Source organism: Lytechinus variegatus, chromosome 18 (genome assembly GCF_018143015.1).
Source record: "Lytechinus variegatus isolate NC3 chromosome 18, Lvar_3.0, whole genome shotgun sequence".
NCBI classification, from domain to species: Eukaryota; Metazoa; Echinodermata; class Echinoidea; order Temnopleuroida; family Toxopneustidae; genus Lytechinus; species Lytechinus variegatus.
Genome location: NC_054757.1, coordinates 14,721,691 through 14,741,093, shown reverse-complemented (window position 1 = coordinate 14,741,093; position 19,403 = coordinate 14,721,691). Strand labels below are relative to the sequence as shown.

Sequence of the window (19,403 nt, the reverse complement as noted above, 5' to 3'; positions counted from 1 at the left end):
CCACTTCATCATATGCACGGGTCTGTAGTATTGGCTGGGAGGCAGTTCGTCCCGAAGGATTCTCGATTTGCCTAGGTGAACTGTTGATTTGCTTTTTAGGATGTAATCCTTGAGACTCGCCTTCTGTTTGACCCCACAGTCCGTTCATTTGCGCAGATGGACAGTGAATCCACTCGAAATGACTGTCAAACTGTCCCTCAATCTTCCCAAGAGAACTACCTCTTTTCTCCGAAATGTCATACACATTTTTCGTCAGTAGAAGTGCTTTTCTCACTATTCATGTTATTATTGCTAAACTGCTTGGACAGAGTGTTCACTCCGCTTCCATCAATAGTGTTCAACTGCAGAGACGTCTTGAACCTGCCTACCTCTTTCATGTGGCGTATCTTCTTGGCGATAATGGCGCGGAAGTCCTTTAAACGCCACCAGTATATAAAACAATTGGTAATCGTATTGAGTGTCTGCAGGATGTACCAACCAAAGAAAACACACGAAGGGAAGAACTTATTCTCTAAATCGTAGAGCAGGAAAAACACCAAATCTGGTAACGTGAACAAGAGCAACGTTGTCCCTAAGATAAGAATATACGTCGTCAGGACGCGCTTGTTCTCCTTCCTCCGTTCTTGGAGCTGGTGTCCTCCACCTGGCTGTGGCTTGGAGATTGTCTTGTAGACCGAGAAGTAGCAGACACCGGTTAGGACTAGGGCAAGGTTGGACAGAACAAACCGCACACTCTTTGGGTCGGTCGCCCAGACATTAATGCACGTCGACACCACAAGCATTACCACCCAGAGGGCGGCACAAAGGCAGATACAGCGGCATTTAGTCAGGATGTTCCTGGAGCCGAAGGAGTCGATCTTGAAGGCTATTAGCTGATCAATGGCCACCAGAAAGATACTACCGGTCGATACCATGTGCGTAGCCCGATAGGGTATTCCTATTGCGTATTTCCATGCGTCATTATTACTCTGTAATGGATTGAAATAAAAATATAAAGAAAACAGTATTTTACTCATTTATTTTTTTATTAGAAGTGCTACAATTGTGTTTTCTCCTAGTAGAGTCGGCCTTTCTAACATGGGATTAGATTATAGTTCCTTACTGACTTTAAATCTGGGAAGTCGGATCTAATTTTGTCATTTGTGCATCATATTTTAAAAAAACTGACAAATTATAAAAACCCAGAAATTTATTTTTGGATCTGACTATGGACATCATGAACATAGAAATATAAGAAATTCTACCATGGCTCAGTGATTTGATCTAGTTTATCATAATAATTCCCCTTGTATGAAATAATTATTGTTAGACAAAGACATGGAATGACGTGAAGTATTAAAGTCAGTTCAATTCAGTTTTATTCTTATTTTCTCCTCCTTTTCCTGTGAAAGAAAGTTTATTTCTCCCTTCAAAATATCATAACTTCCTTATTTTACATCCTATTTTGATGAAATTTCCGGCAGTATGCTTGTCTGCTTTTCTCTATTGATTTAAATCAACATTTTCTGAAGTGGACTTGACCTCTAAGGATTTCAAGGGCCAATCCGGATCAGTTTTACATTTTATAAATTTGAAGTGCAGTCCTCTATCTTACCAGGTGGGTGTTTCATAAAGCTGTTCGTAAAGTTACGAACGACTTTACGCACGACTGGAACATGTTCTTAGGTCATAACTCAATTACATAGGGATATCACATAGCACAAGAAAGGATCACCAGTCGTGCGTAAAGTCATTCGTATCTTACGATCAGCTTTAAGAAACACCCCAGGGACTAATCTTACCATCACACCAAATTCCCATTTCACGTAGTCTGCAAACAACACAGCATCAAGCACGAAATCAGCGAGAACGATGTTGAATGGGAACACGTTGCGTTTCCTGCGAAGTCGATTATTACGGGCGATAATGATCATCGTGCAGATCGTAAGAAAGATCCCGACAGCGGGAACGACCCCGGACGCGTGGTTGAGAGCTTTGAAGGCAATCTTCCCGCAACCATTCACGGCTTCGAAGTCGTAATCAACGTCCATGAACTGTGTAGTATGGTCATCATATGCGGTGTCATTCATTCCGACGTCCATTCCCGTCTCAAAGTGATTTTTTCTACTTAGAAATAGACTCGTAGAGTAGTCCGTGCCTAAGTCTACGACATGTTCATTTTACCATTATTTACAGTGATTGTGTGTTTATTGAATACCGTATCAGCTATATGTCATGAATACAGTGCGTGGGTTCGATTTCATATTGTAATGCGGATATCAATATGAATTGTACTTTTATAGACTGTTGTAACTTTAGAAGCTTCGGAATTATATTCTCCTATCTACATCTGGCATAGTTCTGAGATGTATATTCTATCGTTGGGGTCACGTGACCATGTAGAGGATATGATTGGGCGTTGATCACTCTGAATGCTTGAATGCGTGGATTAAATGTTCTTTTACCTTAAAAATACTCAGCATATTGATACTGATACATGATATTTACAAACGAATCAGTATTTCAATATGTTGAGGGCCATTCTTTGTAAAGCTAAACATTTGGTATTACTCGCGACCATGAGCATTTAAGCGTGAGCGATGGATGAATGGAATAACGTATTTAATCTTCAAAACACACAGCAAATAACATCATATTTACAAATAAATCAGTAGTTTTAATACGTCCAGGGCTATTCTGTGTAAATCTGAACATTTGCTATCAAAGTACACAGGAAATAGATGCGGGTATTGAAACTGAACGCGTATATTTCTTTATTTTCAAGGCCACAATGTAGGCCGACAGATGCAATGGTAGACTTTTATATTTCTCGCGATAATTACCTTTTAACTTTGAGGAAATCGAGAAATACAATTTCATTCCAGTATAATTCATGGCCTGACTTCACTTTACCATAAAAAAGAGGCGGGGGTGGGGGCTACCCCAGGCTGAACATAAAATGATTTTAACAGTTTAAGCATAATCAGACAAACAGAACAGTGAAAATTTCATCAAAATCGAACAACGAATACGAAAAAGATATGACATATCAAAACTTAACATTGTTTCTGTGGAACAGTTCTATACATGTCTGCATGGATGTATGAGCAAGCTGATGTTATCCCATTTTTTCTTTTGTATTTTATCATATGCTTTGCTTTTTAGTGGACCCCCTCATTTCCATTTATGCACAATATTATTTTTGTTGGTTTTTTACGAAGTAAGAATGCTCGTCTGTAAAAATTGTATCTGAATTGTATTACTTTATATTATTTTGTATGTTTTGAATGGAATAAAGAATTGAATAGATGAAATCACTTTTATTCAACAACCACCGAAAATGAAATAATAATGATTGACAACTGATTTAATGCATAAGATATTCAGAATATCTCATGATTTTAGTCACACACCTCCTAATGGTCCGTCCTTATACACCATTTTCTTTGAACATTAACATACCCTTCAAGTTTCACCGGATAGCAAGTCTAAAGTGCACAATACCGAATGAAAAAATAACATACATTCTCATTAGCGGAAGGCATATGAGTTTCGATTCTTTTAACTAAAAGTATTTCACTTGTCAGCCGAACATGAGATGTACTGTAGCCTACATACAATGTAAGATCGATGTTTTTATTGTTTACCATATAAATTTCCCTGTTGTTTATACTTTAAACAAGTGTTTTAATTAGTTTTTTAATATTCAATGTTCAATTACAATCAAGCATGTTTGTTTAAACTGTAAAAAAATCTACTGTAAAGATCATGATATATATAATTTTCAACAGCGTCTCGTCCTCACTCTATTGAGGTGTCAAATATGAATCTTTGCTTGGAAACTATCCTAGGCTCTGGACACATGACATATTTGCAATTTCCTGTCAGCTCCGAAACTCATGACGACCTGCGGTTTCGGGTCACCAATTTCCGTCTAAGACCCACAACTGTTGATCTGACTTTTATTCACAATAAATTTACTTAGTTTGTAATTCGTTCTGTGGAGAGGTGCGAAAACTTGTAAAAATCCATGCAAGGGTATCAAATTCCTTATCCCAAGGAGTCGTGCGAGGAGTCCTTTGCGTGTGTGAGGGTGAGCAAATGTGATTATGTGGAAGAGTGTTTTCTCTGTTATAATTTTAATACAGGAAAGGATTGTGTGCGAATGTGTGTAAGTGGGAGCGGGAGGTAAATAATAATAACTCTTATTTACCCAGGGTAACAACTCTCAGATGTAAGCTGTTCTTCCTGCATAACATAATAACATAATATGTTGTTATTACCCTTCTCCATTCACACATCGAGCGCCTGAAAAGAAGGCCCCATATTTATAAGTCTTTGGTCCCATTTTTATAAGTCTTTGGTATGACTCGGCCGGGTATCGAACCCACGACCTCCCGTTCATGAGGCGGACGCTTTACCAGCGAGCCACCGTGTCCGGACTGTCTGTTAATAGCTGTATGGTCTGTCAATGCATTTCGTTGTAATCATTATGATCAATTTTACAATTTAGGGAGCGTGAGGGTGTGTGCGTGTATGTGTGGGAAGGATATGATTTTCTTTGATTTCGTCGTTACCATCCTGATAAGTGTTATATTGTAGGGTGTTTGTGTGTGTGTGTGTGTGTGTGTGTGTGTGTGTGTGTGTGTGTGTGTGTGTGTGTGGGTGGGTGTGTGAGTATTGGAGGGAGAGCTAGGGTACACTTTGCTCTTGTTATTATCACTATGATCAATGTTATATAGCAAGGGTGTGTGTATGTGTGTGTATTGCAATAATTCTGATTAATGTTAAAGTGTAGGGTGTGGGGTGTTTGAAGGAGATGGTTTTTCTTTGCTTGTTTGTTATCATTGTGATTAATGCTATAATAATAACTGAGCGTGTGTGTATGTGTGTGTGTGTGTGTGTGAGAGGGGAGGGTTCTATCCTCTGATTGTTATCATTCTGATCAATGTTATAATCTACGGTGTGTTAGGTCGTGTATGGGGGGAGGGGTTTCCTTTGCTTTTTGTTATCATAGTGATCAATACAATAATTTCTGAGTATCATTATCATTTATCATCATTGTTATTCTCATTTCGAATATCAGTCTAATGAGATCATCAATCGTCATCAATAACATGATCATTTTCATTCCCATCATCGATATTATCATTTTTCATAATATGAGTGCTATATATCTTGTGGTTTTTTATATTATGATTAACATATTTATTATTCTCATTATATATATGTCATTATCATTTTCATCATAAAACGCTATTGTGTAAGATGAGAGATATAGGCCCTAATATATAACAAGGTTTTTTCTTTCAAAATAAAAGGATACATCAACTATCTAATGACTGTTTTGCTTGGCATTTTTACATAAATTACAGAATGCATTACTTAAATCCCTGTAGAGTTTAAAGGTTTCAATTTCCGATTGTAATATGCTTAGGTATAATGCTGAAATGGCATTTGCTTGGTTGAAAACACGTCTCATAAGTTTTCCGATTTCAAGGGGTAATTGAAGGCCATCCCGAGACAGCTATCGCCTTAAACCAAGAAATTGAAATCACGAATTCAATTCGTCCTCGCCCTTAAAAATTGAACAATGTATGATGCATAACCTCGACGACCAAAAACATTAAACGAAGTAGGCATGATAATTATCTGTTGCCTATTCTGAAAATTACTTTTAAGTCATCAATCTTTCACGATCATATTCATTTTGTTTTTTTCTGCAGAGGCGGGAAAAGGAGCTTGTTATCTCAAAATAGCTATTATTTTTCACACTTCTAGTATTGTCACACTCGAGGTTCAAAGTGTCCGAATAACGATGCTTGGGTCATTCCTGTGCAATCGTATATCACTGGAAAACTGAAAGTCTTAACTGGTCGCAAAAATAACAAGTGTATATTCCTGACACTCTTAACACTCTTCCTATAGTTTTGTGGAGAAAATTTTAAACATTTCGATCTATTTGAAAGCAAATCCTTAAAAAAAGATGAACGGAGTGGAGGATGAATCTTCAATAAGCTATTCTACCAAGAAGGGCCAGATGTAGAAAGAGTTCAATCAACCGCAATTCTAAAAATCATGCGCAACTTGATTTTCAACCAATCAACAGCGCGCATTTGGGACTTGCGATTGAGTTGCGTTTAGACGCAACTCTTTCTGCAACGGACCCCTGACATGCCTGAAGCCTGTTGTATAAAACTTTTTACTTAAGAAAACTCTGGTAAAAACTGAAAACTAAGGTTAGACTGATTTCCGCCATTGACTTTAGCACAGGCCCAAATCTCCGGTAAAAACAACCTGAGTTTTCTCAGGTAAAAAGTTTCATGCAACGGGCCCCTGAAGAACGATATTGGTCGTATTCGAGGAACATCAGGATTACTTACGGACAACAATCCTCTTCAAAACGCGGGCTGTTGCTCCTAGCTTGAACGGAACATGGTATCAATGAGTTGGAATTTCCTGTAGAATGTCTTATGAATTTTGAAAACATCTTTATTACTGCAAGTTCCGGATAAATCCTGGTGATTTCGAGTTAATGTGACGGAGCCATTCATAAAGAATGTAAGATGCAAAGTGATTAGAAGTATACGCACAGTGTAGTTTTCTTATCCCGCAGATTTAAGATACATTAACAACTCCATTTGAACTCATATGACTATCTGCCTATCTATAAAAATTATTGTAGACATCGCTACATAATTGTCTACAACCATTCTTTTAGAATTAAAGATATTTTACCGTCTCATTTAGGGTATGAACAATTTCTATGTTTTCAGTTTCAGCAGCAGCTCCGCAGGCAACTGGATTCTCTTCAAATTATCAGAAACTCGAAATCAACTTCAATGTTGTAAAAGCTGGATTTTATTCAAACTAATCTGTTGATGGTTTGTTAATGTAACTGTTTATTTCTTCACGAAACAGGCCTATGCTTCACATGAAGTATAATAATGTTAGTATAGGCGACTGCTGCGTATACTGTCTGACGAATCTAGACGTCACTGTTTATATAGAGAGCTGTCTCTGCGACGCTTTGTCAAGAAATGTTATGTTTCAGGAAATTTTTTTTAAGGTGTTCGCCAATCAAACACATAATTTTAATTTGTACGTGCTCCGTCGAAGAATCTAGTTTCATGCTGGCGTTTTCCAGGGCTTGGAACAAGGCCAAACTCGTTAAAAAATACTTATTTACATTGATGGCGTATCAAATGTCTTTTACGGATTATCGCCCAAATGTAGGTTTATTTTCTTATATATTACACACGGGCAAATACATTAACTCATCAGGATTTGCAAAAATTTGCAATATACAAAACAAAAACAAACCGATGAAGACATCATGTGAGTACACTCTAAAAGATGAAGTGCTAATTTATCTATTACAGAGCGTGTATAGTGACTGCACTTCGGAGTGCTGATTTGTCTAGTTCAAATTTGAACTAGACAAATCAGCACTCCAAAGTGCAATCAGAGCGTGTATAGTGACTGCACTTTGGAGTGCTGATTTGTCTAGTTCAAATTTGAACTAGACAAATCAGCACTCCGAAGTGCAGTCACTATACACGCTCTTTAAGAGCACTTCATTTTTTAGAGTGTATATATTCAGGGCATTCGCCTTCGTTTGCCCGTGATGAATTTGACTGATTTGGAGCAAATGGTTTTTTCCGATATTGAAGTCAAGAGTTTGTATTGAGTCAGTATTATAGTAAAAAAGAAAAAAAAATCTTTGTTTTTATATGAAATATACGATTCTAATCAAGATTCAATTAAGACATTTAGAGAAAAATGAATATAATTTGTTTCTTTTTAAGTAGGAAAATTCAACCCCCTCCTCTCATTGAAAATGTGCCAGTGTGCTCATCCGAATGGTGTAGACTCTCTATCCTATATCCTTTCCAAATAAATTGGATTAATAAAAAATCGACGGCGAGGGCTTGAGACTGCCTCCCCGAATCGATATCAGGGAATCTAGTCACTCACTACCATTGAAACCACATGATTGATTGCAGAGTTCTTAGAAATGGCGAGCAAAACAAAATCCACTGAGGTCGTATATTATGAACGCCCAGTATTTGCTGTAAATGATCTCATAATACTAGGAATCTATTGAATTGAAAGTGGTATTTGCTAGATTTCTAATTGCATTTGGAGTTAGATATTTATTCAAGCGCGTCTTCGCAAATAAGAGAAAACATACATAATATGTGATTTACTTGCAACAAGCGCAACTTTTCACTTAAATTACTTCAATAAACATTACAACTATCAAGGATCGATACAACGTTGCCAATATTAATAAAGTTTCTAGATTTTGCTCTCATTTTAGGATTTTTGTCAAATATGGACATGTAATCTGGAAAATGCCATATTCTCTACTTTCCGATACGCCATTCCTAGCATTTCACAGATTCGCATGCAAATGCACTATTAAGGACTTGGGTAGCTCTAGTTGGGCGGCAACATATTGTTATTTAGAATTTTGCCCAACATCGCGAAATATTCACTCGGGATGGACCGGTAGGTCATCCTATTAAACAGAATAGTTTGGGCAATTAAAAAAAATGCCTAAATCTTTAATCGACAAACCTTACCTTTTTTCAAGGATTAGTCAAAACAGTGATCAACCACTTCGAGAGTGCGGCAATCTTTTTGGTAAGTTTATATTCATGTTAGAAATCCAGAGGAAGAAAATGGAATATATGTTAACAATGAATTTACAGCAATGTTATGAAAATAAATCTTTGTAATGGTAATCTTTATATTCCCTCATGCAATTTGATTATTTGAAGTATGCCTATCGCGAATGTCTGAAGTGCAATTTGGTCCGACTCCCTGTCTGGGCAATAGCTGCACCCATCATTATTCTGGTTATTCATGATGACATACTTACATACACCACCTTTTATGATAGATACTCCAAGCTACTTGTGTCACATCACACTTCGTCGCCATTTGATTCTGTTATTCGAATCCATCGTGTTTTTAAGTGGTCTCGTTTTACGACCCCGAGTGCTTTTCACCTCCGTATCTCAGCACGATATGGGGTATGGCGTCGTCGGTGTCATAACGGTAGAAAGGAGTGGGGGGGGGGGGGGGGGGGGGGGAGGGGACTCTTGCAAGAAAGTTACTCGAGGGTCATAGCAACGAAACCCTCTCCAGACCGATCAAAGCTATTTCGTTATTACGAATGGATCGATCGATTTGGAATCGATTTCGTTGATGTGAATGTAGCACTAAGTAATGTGATTTTTTTGTTTAAAAAAATGCAGGTTTTCTTGGTAAAACATAATGGATAAATGGGGACGTCTTCTGACTTCTCCCTGCCCTATCTCACTTCCAAGTCGATCACCCGGGTTTTTTTTTTCTGTGTTTCAATTGCAGCTGGGCCTCGGTAAATACGAGACCAATCTAGATCGATGCTAAAAGGATCGAATTCAATTTCTAGAATTGGAGAGTGCTGACAATACGACCTCATTTCCTTTTTAAGCTACAGTGGAGGAAGTATCGATATCAGCAGAAGATATTCTGTATCGTCCTTTACGATATCCCCAAGGAATAATTGTCATTGTGTGGAGATCTTCGAGAATCAATATCTCAAAAGCAACTCGAATACTTTCTGTCAGGTTATATTCGTAGGTATTCGGTATTCAGTCATCATCATCATCATAATCAGCAGCATCATCAGTATCATCATAATCAGCATCATCATTATTATCAACATCGACATTTTCATCTTTAATCATAATCATCACCTTCTTCTTCATTATCGGCAGTCATTATCGAAATCATAATGATCATCACCATGATCATCATCCTTGAATTATTATTATTGTAATCACTACCATCATCTTCAACCTAAACTTCAGCACCATAATTATCATCACCATTTACATTATCATCACCATCATCATCGCCAACATCATCAAAAACACTATTACCATTACCGTCATTGGCATCATTATCATTTTCATCTTCTACCATGTTCACAAAAATCCTCATCACCTTAAATATTAACACCGTCCACCATTATCATCATCACCTTAAATACTCCAAACATGGAGTTATGTGTGCGCAGTGCTTTGTCACCGAAAGGAAAAGGTGCTATATTAAATGACCTTTGGATTGGATTGGATAAATATCATTACTTCCAACATTCTCACCATGATCACCATCATCATGACCATCATATTAACTTACTTAATTTTACGCATGACGCATTAGAAAATGGTAATATATTTTTAAGGCAACAGCGTTGTGATTTTATTATCAAGAAAGCTGACAAAAGGCTTCTCACATTCCAAATACTATTCATGTTCAAGGAACGAGTAATGAGTAATAAAGACAAATTCATCGAGACATGGAGCTCTAATAATATTGCCCGTTCTCATTTCTTGATCAAAAAATGAAAAACCTAAGACCATTTAAAAACCCCATCATAATAGCAACCGCTTTCTAACTTTTCTTACATCGTCCAAATGAACTTATGAAGGAATAAACAAAACCAATATAAAAACAAAATAAAATCTAATGAACAAGAAACGATGACAATGATGATAAAAAGGAAAGGGCATGCTCTAATTGTAGTTATTAGGCCTACCGTGGTTTTAGCCTGGCAGTCATCTTGGTGCACATTGCTCTAACCCCATCCAAAAAAATGGTAAACGGTCAGGAATAATTCTAACATTACAACAGTATAATAGACGTAGATTTTCTTCTGAAATTCAATTGTGAAAACTTGAATATCTACATCATTCTTTCGGTACTGTTTTTAATTGTTATTTAAAAAGACCCTTTAAATTAACTTTAACTGAGAGTTGTGGCATGCGCCTGTAATCCAAGATACAAAATGGGGGAAGATACGAATTTACAAAGTATTTGGAGTCTTGGCCATGTCTTTTGGACGGGGAAGTTGAAGATCGATCCAAAAGATTAATAATGATATTTGATTAATACCGCTTGCGCACAGTGAGCGCAACAATGTGTGAAAAACCTATAGAAAACCTGCGAACTTAATTGCACTGGAGCAACTGCCCAGCCCCCTCCTATCCACCCCCCCCCCCGCGGCGCCTTCGGGAATTGTTAGAGAGTCTCCAAAGAGTTATCCTTATAAGGAAGTGAGAAAATAGAGCCTAGATGTAAGTTACGTAGTCAGAGTATTGTGCGGCTATGACCTAGATTGTGATGATTCCGAGAAGCTATCCGAAATTTAGTTTATCCTCCGAGAAGTGTGAAAATAAAGTAATTTTACATGTTTTACGAAACTCGTCTTTTATGAGCTGGATGTGGAAGCATTAGAATTTTCCGATGAAGATAAATTGAGCAGTATAATTCATACAAAACATCCCAATATAATTATATTTGTTTATCATAAATTATATCGATCAAGAATAGTATACAGGGTATGGGTCTATCTGGGGACCGTTTCATCAACATTTTTGTCTGACAAGTTGTCAGATCTAACATCTTTTCGTGATTCTGATTGGCTGAGAGGCACTGTTACTATAGTAACTGTCGGATAAAATGGGACTTGTCAGATAAAACGTCCGACAAGTCCTTTCATGAAACGCTCCCCAGATGACTCCACTGTGCAATAATACAAGTAGTGTCATTCAAAATAAACAAGAAACTTCATTAAGTTATATGGTGGCCAACGCAAATGGTTTGACATTGACGTTATTGTTTGCTGAGCCTTTGAAATTTGCAAATTTTCGACGGCGACAAAGTACCTTTGCGAAATTTCTCTTGAAATTGTCATTGAGAAACGCATACACGATGGGGTTGTTGCAGCTATTGCTTAGACCCACCAACTGAACAGCGGCGAACAGAAGTCGGTTCCTTTCACCGTCCGCCATAAAGGAGAACTCCCGCATTAGAAGGACGACGTGATACGGAAGCCAACAGACAGTGAATAGACCGACCACCATGAGGATCATCTTGATGGCTCGCTTCTTGTACCGAAGGGATGTAGCCGTGTTGATTCCTGGGTTCTGCGTCAGGACTGAATCAGCAGGAACGATCGGCTTCCGGATCCAGAGCTTGTGGACAACCTGTAGGTAAAGAACTATCATGATAACTAAGGGCGATACGTAGAGCAGGAGGACGAGTAGCAGAGTGTAGTTCTTCTGCTGTTGGGGGTTGTACCACTGTTCTCTGCAAAATCGGTAACGTGTCGCAGTCATGGGGTCGATCTTGATTTCGAGTTGAAGCACGAAGAGAAATGGCGAGACAAAGGTCATTGACATGATCCAGAGGAAGGTCAGCAGGAAGACAGCACGACGAGGCGTCTGGATGACTCTGGAGCGCAAAGGATGGCAGATTGCTTGGTGGCGCTCTACCGCAATGGACATCATGGCAAGGATACTTGAGACAACCCCAACAGATGTGACATAGTTGAGAGCCTTACACATGAATGATCCTAGCACCCAATCTACCGTGATGGCTTCAATTAGCGTGAAAGGGACGCAGAATACAGCGATTAGAAGATCAGATATGGCTAGCGAAGCAAAGAAGATATTAATGGCTGTCTGCATGTACTTCTTTCGCGCCACCACGAAGATCACCAAAAGATTCCCGCCCAACGCAAGCACGAAGATAATGGTGTAGCAGGTGATTAAGATGATATCAGCTGTGGGTGATAGATCGTGTGCGATGGAATGGAAGTCATAGTCATAGAAATCCAGAAAGTCTTTGGCATCGCTCAGGTTTAGCAGAGCAAGAAGGTAATCAAGACTTTTATTTTTCAATTCTCCTTGGAATGAGTATGTACCCGGATAAAGAAAAGTTTCGTCTCTCTCCATCGTTGCAGTATGCGCTATCTCATCAAAATGATACAAAGGATTTCAGGCAAGCCCTACTTATAAAAAAAAGAATCTCGAATCGTAAGAAAGCATTGGTTTTGACCCGAAGACTCCGCAATATCGACTGGCGTTTAAGTCATTTATGATTCTACCTCGAAGGTGAAAAGAATGTTTCAAATGTCAACGAAATACATCACGAATATTTCAAATGCAGTCAGGGTCATGCAAGTAAAATACTCTTTAAATATCGATTGAACATCCCTCGAGGGTTTTTAGCATATTTGAGCAAAACATACGTGTTGGCCTCATGATTAAATCATCGACAGGAAAAAAACCCGGGAATGCAATTGGGTCTACTAAAAAAAATAACCAAATAAGTTTAATTCGATCCGTTCCAGTAAGTATTACTTGCAACACATCAAAGTCTATATCTCTCCAAACAGAATAAATCTGTGCACTTAATTCAGCGAGCACTCTGAAAAAGAGTCTTTCAAGTTCTAGAGATATGTTATCCTTCCACGTAAATGTTGCAACCATCCATCGTTAATAAGTGAACATGAAAAGAGCCAGCAGGCATACAAATATACAGCTTTCCTTACGGCAATTGTTTTTCAACTGTATTGAACAATATCACCAAACAGTTTGTATTAGCAAACTTTCTGCTTGTCTTTCACAGTTGAAAAGCTCGAACTGAGGACAAAATCGAAATATTCCTTCAAGTTTGGAGCTTCCGCCTCTCAAAAATCTTAGCCGGCTTCCTTGAATCTTACTCAATGCGGAGAGGAAACAAAGAAACATGCCTTCAGAGAGAAAATCCCTTTCCAAGGATGAAATTATTCGACGGAAAACCATCTAATTCGTTAACTGCGAAGGAATTACTGGGTAATTCGCGAGCGATTAAGGTGAGCGATCATGACAATGCTAATACGTATCGCGAGGATTTAGGCAGCAAACCATCTTCCATCGAGAACGATTCCTTATTCGATAATGCAATACCTGGAAGCTTTATCGTCTTCTGGCCATCGCATTGTTGATCCGATCTTGCATAATTCATCAGTGAATTGTGATTGGTTTGCTGTCTCATGACGTCAGATTTAGCGGCGTTTGTGAGAGGTTCGCAGCATGTGTCTTGATTGAGATATTTAAGAGAAATGGAAATGTGAAGATGAGCTCGGATGTCGGAGTGAAGAGGGGTGCATAGTGATGATTTTTGTCAGAATGATAGAAAAGCAGGAGATCGAAAGAAAAACAGAGAGTAGGTGTTAGGAAGGAGGAACGGAAAAACTGATAGTGGAAATATTCATGTAATATCCTGAAGGAAACATAAGAGCCCATCACTTGCAAAAGGGGTTAGGTCCATGTTTCATCAAATTTGATTTTTATGTCTCAATGTATAGATTTTTAGAAGCTATATAAGATGATGATGATGAAGAAAAAGTGAACTAAAATGGCAAAGAAAAATCACCCTTTTTCAAAAGGGGTAAGGTACATTTCAGTTTAGTTGCAAAAGGGGTTGGGTCCACACATAATTTTTTTGGAAAAGAATATCTTAAAAAATATGAAGACAGCTGGATATTTTTCATACCCAATTTTATGTTCTCATGGTAGGGTATCATGTAAATTTAGTTTCGCATAAGAATATTGCAATATTGGAAAAAAAATGATTTTCTTGGAGTGGACCTTACCCCTCTCTTCTGAAGAACTCATTTGTCAATAGGGGCTAGGTCCATTTTTCATAAATTTTATTGTTTTCTGTCTCCAAACCTCTAAGTTTTTAGTCACTCTGATGATACCAAAGAAAATTTGAAATTCAAATGAAAACGTGACTGAAAGTGGCAAAGAAAAGTCACTTTTATAATCAAAAGACATTGGATTCACTTCAGTTTGCTTGCAAAGGGGTAAGGTCCACAATTAATAATAGTGAGAATAAAAAACATGGCTTTTCACGGAATGGTTCAACGTGGATCTAACCCCTTTTGCAACTAAACTCTTCATATTGTGATATGAACATAAAGATTAAAGAGGGAGAACGATGAGGGAAATTGAATGAAGCACAGAGATAAAGAAGAGAAAACAAGAAAGTAATGAATGAATGAATAAAACAAATGATATATAAATAAAGAAATAGATAAAAAAGAGATAGAAAGAACAAAAGAAAGAGGGAGAAAGGCGGTAAAATGATATCATTTCGGTACATCAAAATATCAATATAGAATGACATGTCACTTTCAAACTTTATGATTTTTATCAAGATCGAGCATGCGATCTTAAACACATAGGAGTGATGCCGAAAATTTGTTCACAAACTAAAGCATCTCTTTGTAAAATATGCGAAGAAATACCACGACTATTCTGGCAATAAAGTTAACATCAACAGCAGCAACAAGAGCACTAGAATTTATTATAATTAATGAAGATGATGATAAAGATGATGATAAAATACTATATACAACTTCTACAAAATAGCATAGTATTACATGTACGGTATTACCATTTCTCTACTATACTAAAAACATTACATAGTATAAATGGTGTTTAAATCTATTCCTTGTATAATTTCAGGTCGCAAATTATTCCCTCAGGGTAATGATTTGCGAGTCTGAATAGATAACATTTACATGGATGACACTTCTTGAACTCTTGCTGCCGCCATAGCCGTTTCCAATGGTTCGAAGCATATCAAATTTATACATTAATATATTATCTCCCTAGAATAGCTAGATTTGGTGACCTCGCTTTTGCTGTTTCGAAGCCATTCTATTTCAGCCTACGAACAAAGCGAGCACCAAAATTCATTGCTTTTCTTTAGAGATGTATATACATTTGTGAATTTGGGAGCATCTCTCGGCTTGAGAAAGCGAGATTGCTGCTGTTTTAAACAACTTATTCTGTCTAACTCTATCATAGCGTAAAAATCGGATAGGAAGACGATTTATCAGCAATCTGACAATAATGAATAGCCAAAATTTCGTTTTATTTTCTCATCCTCGGTACAAAAAATATATATAAAGCTGTTTATATTGTATGAGTAGGACATGACTGAAGTTTGTTAGATATTGATGACCTACTTCTGTTATGACAAAACATATATATCCGACATTGCTTTATCAAGGACCAATGCAAACGAACAAAGTAAGTAGGCACTGTTGACCTTATATGTTTTTCTTTCAGTGTAAATTCTTGTTGGCAGAACTGCCATTGCGTCTGGGAGGTAAATGAGACAGAAATAAAAGGGAATCAAGAAAGCAAGAAAAAAAGTTTTCTTGCCTTTTTCTTCTTCGGTCTCCATCCTCCTTTTTCTTTTACAGACTGAATCCGACGGCATTTACGACATTAGCAACAAGAAATCATTAATCGGGGTGAGAAGATGCCACATCCATACACCCCGACTAGCGACGCATTTTAAATCCTTTGCTGATGCATTTTATAGCATTTTCTTCTATCTGACGTTAAGATTCAAACCACTAGGTCATTAATATACCATTAAAGCCAATTTATCACGGATGTTTATCGTGTGACTTCAGCACTTATTCCGAATGCTGTCTTATGAAGATATGAACATATTTTGAGAAATTATTTATTTTTAATTACGAATAGTGTTCAGTACAGAGAAGCTTTGTATGAATAAGATGTGATTTAATTCACATGTGTCGGATCCATCATAGAGTGGATGAATTCTGAAGAAAACGATTTGACTGGAATTCGAACCCCAAATCCTCTGAAATACCATGTTCATAACTCATGGATGCACTCTTATTAGCGTTATTAAAAAAATAAACATAGGCTTAGAGTCAAAACCACAGGCCCAATAGCCAATACACTAAATATGCACCATGCAGGAAGTCAGTCGCTGTAAAATGAGCATTTAACCCTTTCCAATTCTGATTGCTTTCGTATGAAGATATGAATCTATTATGCGATTAGTATCTTCAGACCCTGTACCCGGTATATTTTTTCAAGCATAGTGACCAATTTAAAGAAAAGACCACATCATTCAAAAAGTCTGGACTATTACACGTGTTTTGCCAATAAACTCATTATTTAGCATGTCAAAGCACGCAAAGATTTGAATTGAGAAACAATTCCATAATCAACTTTATGACTTGGTAAATGGATTAACTACATGAAACACTGAAACACGAAAAGCTATCTTAACCCTAAAAGGACAGAGGGCATGATCCCCCCTCGAAGCTTCACGTGATATTTCCCAAACTAAAAAATAGCGCCGCAATTTTTTTTCTTTGAAGTCTCGCCCAACTTTTGAGACCAAATTCGCGACATACGGGTATAAAATCGCGACGTCACGTGACTTATAACGAGACAATGTCATGCCGAAAAATGGCTCATTTTTATTCTTGTGTACAAAGTCTATATTGGAGATGGCATTCATAAAAGGGTGATTATTTTTCGCTCTAATTGGTCTGCTTAATTAACTTTGGGTTTAATTTAGTTGTTAAATGGTCTGTAATAATTTGCATTGGAAAAAAACAAAATGAAAAACAAACGATGAAAAAATATAGATATACAAAAGAAATTCTAAAAACAAAGAAATACATAAGGAACAAATTTGGTTTTCCCAATATTTCTTTATGTAAACCTTTAAATTAGTTTACAAAGATCACATCTGCAAAAATTTGAAGTGAAATTGGGTGTTGAATATGCAAATAATGTTTTTCATGAATAAATTTGCATATTTTATTCATAATAAATACAAACAATTAATTTCAGAATTTTGTTTTATACAAGCTTGTAGTTTATGTGATAAAGAATATGCGTGCCAAATTTCGTGCCAAATAAATCTTAAATAACCCATGCAGTCCTTTTAGGGTTAAGGTCATTACGGAATATAGGAATTCTCAAGTTCACTATCTTAGCATTTCCCTTCATTATCATCTTGCGCATATTTCAAATATTGGTATATAATTTTTTTTATGTATGTTATTCCTTATTGGGAACTACCAACAAAAAACAGGAAAGAAAACTTACCCGAGGGAGGAAGAGAGAAAGAGAGAGAGGGGGTAGAGCGAGGCAGAGAAAGAGGGAATCAGAGGGGAGGGTGCAGTAGGAAGAGAGGAGAAGAGAGGGGGAGAGAGCGATGCAGAGAGGGAGAGAGGGCGGGGGAGAAAGGGAGGGGGGAGAGAAAAAAATGAGGATACTATATATCTCATATTATCCGCGGCGCCTGAAGGGAATTCGGCTAACATCCAAACTAAACCATTCACACACACAATAAATGAAAATATCTTCCAGTTCATCCTCTATCCGGAGGCTCATTCCTTCTCATTTCTTTATTGGGACATTGATATCAGTTAGATACAGACTACTTTGTTTTGTGGGGGTACCCACCTGCCTACAGCACTATAAGTATGATTTTTTTACGTTAGGTGGCAAAGGTAAATTAAGAAGTAATTTTCTCGGGAAAGCGTATTTAAGCATTTGCTCATGCCCTATGGAATTCACTACCAAATGAGCTGAAGAACTCACACTCTGCAACATCCTCTAAGGGCAACCTGAAATCGCATTTTTTTCACCAGCACGCAGGTAATAAGCTTGACGACATTAATTCGTGTTTAATGTGCCTTTTCTTGTACCTCTCGAATCTCTTTATTTTTTTGTTTTTGCTCTTTTCTAAGCGCCTTGGGCATTTAATCAAAATTGAAAAAAAAAACGCTCTATAAATCCCATGAATTATTATTACTATTAGTATTATCATGACCTCTATTCCTTTATTTTCATGATTGATATTGTATCTAGATCTTTTCAGAAATATAATTATTGGTGTGTTGTCTGAAAATGTTTACAATTATTCATAATCAAGAATGATAAAACGGTTTAATACTATGTAATAGTGTAACAGTCGGCAAGAAGGCAAAAGGTCACATTTGTGTAAGTCTTTGGTATGACCCTGTCAGGGATCCAACCCATGACCTCCCATGTATGTGGCTGGCGCTCTATCACTGAGCCATCATGCCCGGTCACCACCAATGTATTTGCAGTATATCACTCAATTTCTCAGATCATGCTTACCAATGACGACTGGTCATGAACAAAATCCTACAAATCATCATGGTTTTGATATGAGGATGAATTATGCATTGGCGGCGGAAGCCCAAAAAAATTAGAGGGGGTCCACCTGAAATTTTGTGATGGACACAGGTAAAAGAAATTGACAAGCAAAAAAAAAATTGTGGGGGGGGGAATAAGAGACATTTTAAGGGAGGTCCACCAGATTTAGGGGGGACGCAGAAAACAAAATTGACAAGCAAGCAAAAAAAAAAAAATTATCAACTAAGAATTTAGGGGAGGGGGAACCTGTCCCCCTCCCCCCCCCCGCTTCCGCCGCCTCTGGATTTATGAACTAATCCTGACCAGTATCTTTATTTTTCCTAATATCGACGATATCTATACGATTTTAGATACGGTTAGATTTTGCCAGGGGATATGCATTACCGATTTCGATGCTCAGCCAGTGTCACTTCAGATGAATATCAATTCCAAATTACTGATAGCTATCGAGCTTGCACTCCATGAATCTTTAGGGAAGCAGATTCAACTGAATCCTTTAAATCTTATGCACAGCAGCTTCGGATTACAATAATAATTTAACATCCTAAGTCTCTGCCAAGTATA

The 19,403-nt window shown here is 37.4% G+C and overlaps 2 protein-coding genes across 2 annotated transcripts; both read right to left on the bottom strand.

Moving 5' to 3' along the window:
• Positions 1 to 236: 236 nt before the first annotated feature.
• Positions 237 to 2,224, bottom strand: LOC121431762. Its single transcript, XM_041629460.1, has 2 exons — positions 1,782 to 2,224; positions 237 to 968 (listed from the first exon to the last, which is right to left on the bottom strand). The coding sequence occupies exons 1-2, from the start codon at positions 2,079 to 2,081 to the stop codon at positions 237 to 239; spliced, it is 1,032 nt and encodes a 343-aa protein (XP_041485394.1). The 5' UTR covers positions 2,082 to 2,224.
• A 9,259-nt stretch (positions 2,225 to 11,483) lies between these two features.
• On the bottom strand, positions 11,484 to 13,695 carry LOC121431998 (QRFP-like peptide receptor). Its single transcript, XM_041629806.1, has one exon. The coding sequence runs from the start codon at positions 12,771 to 12,773 to the stop codon at positions 11,613 to 11,615; it is 1,161 nt and encodes a 386-aa protein (XP_041485740.1). The 5' UTR covers positions 12,774 to 13,695; the 3' UTR covers positions 11,484 to 11,612.
• Positions 13,696 to 19,403: the final 5,708 nt, after the last annotated feature.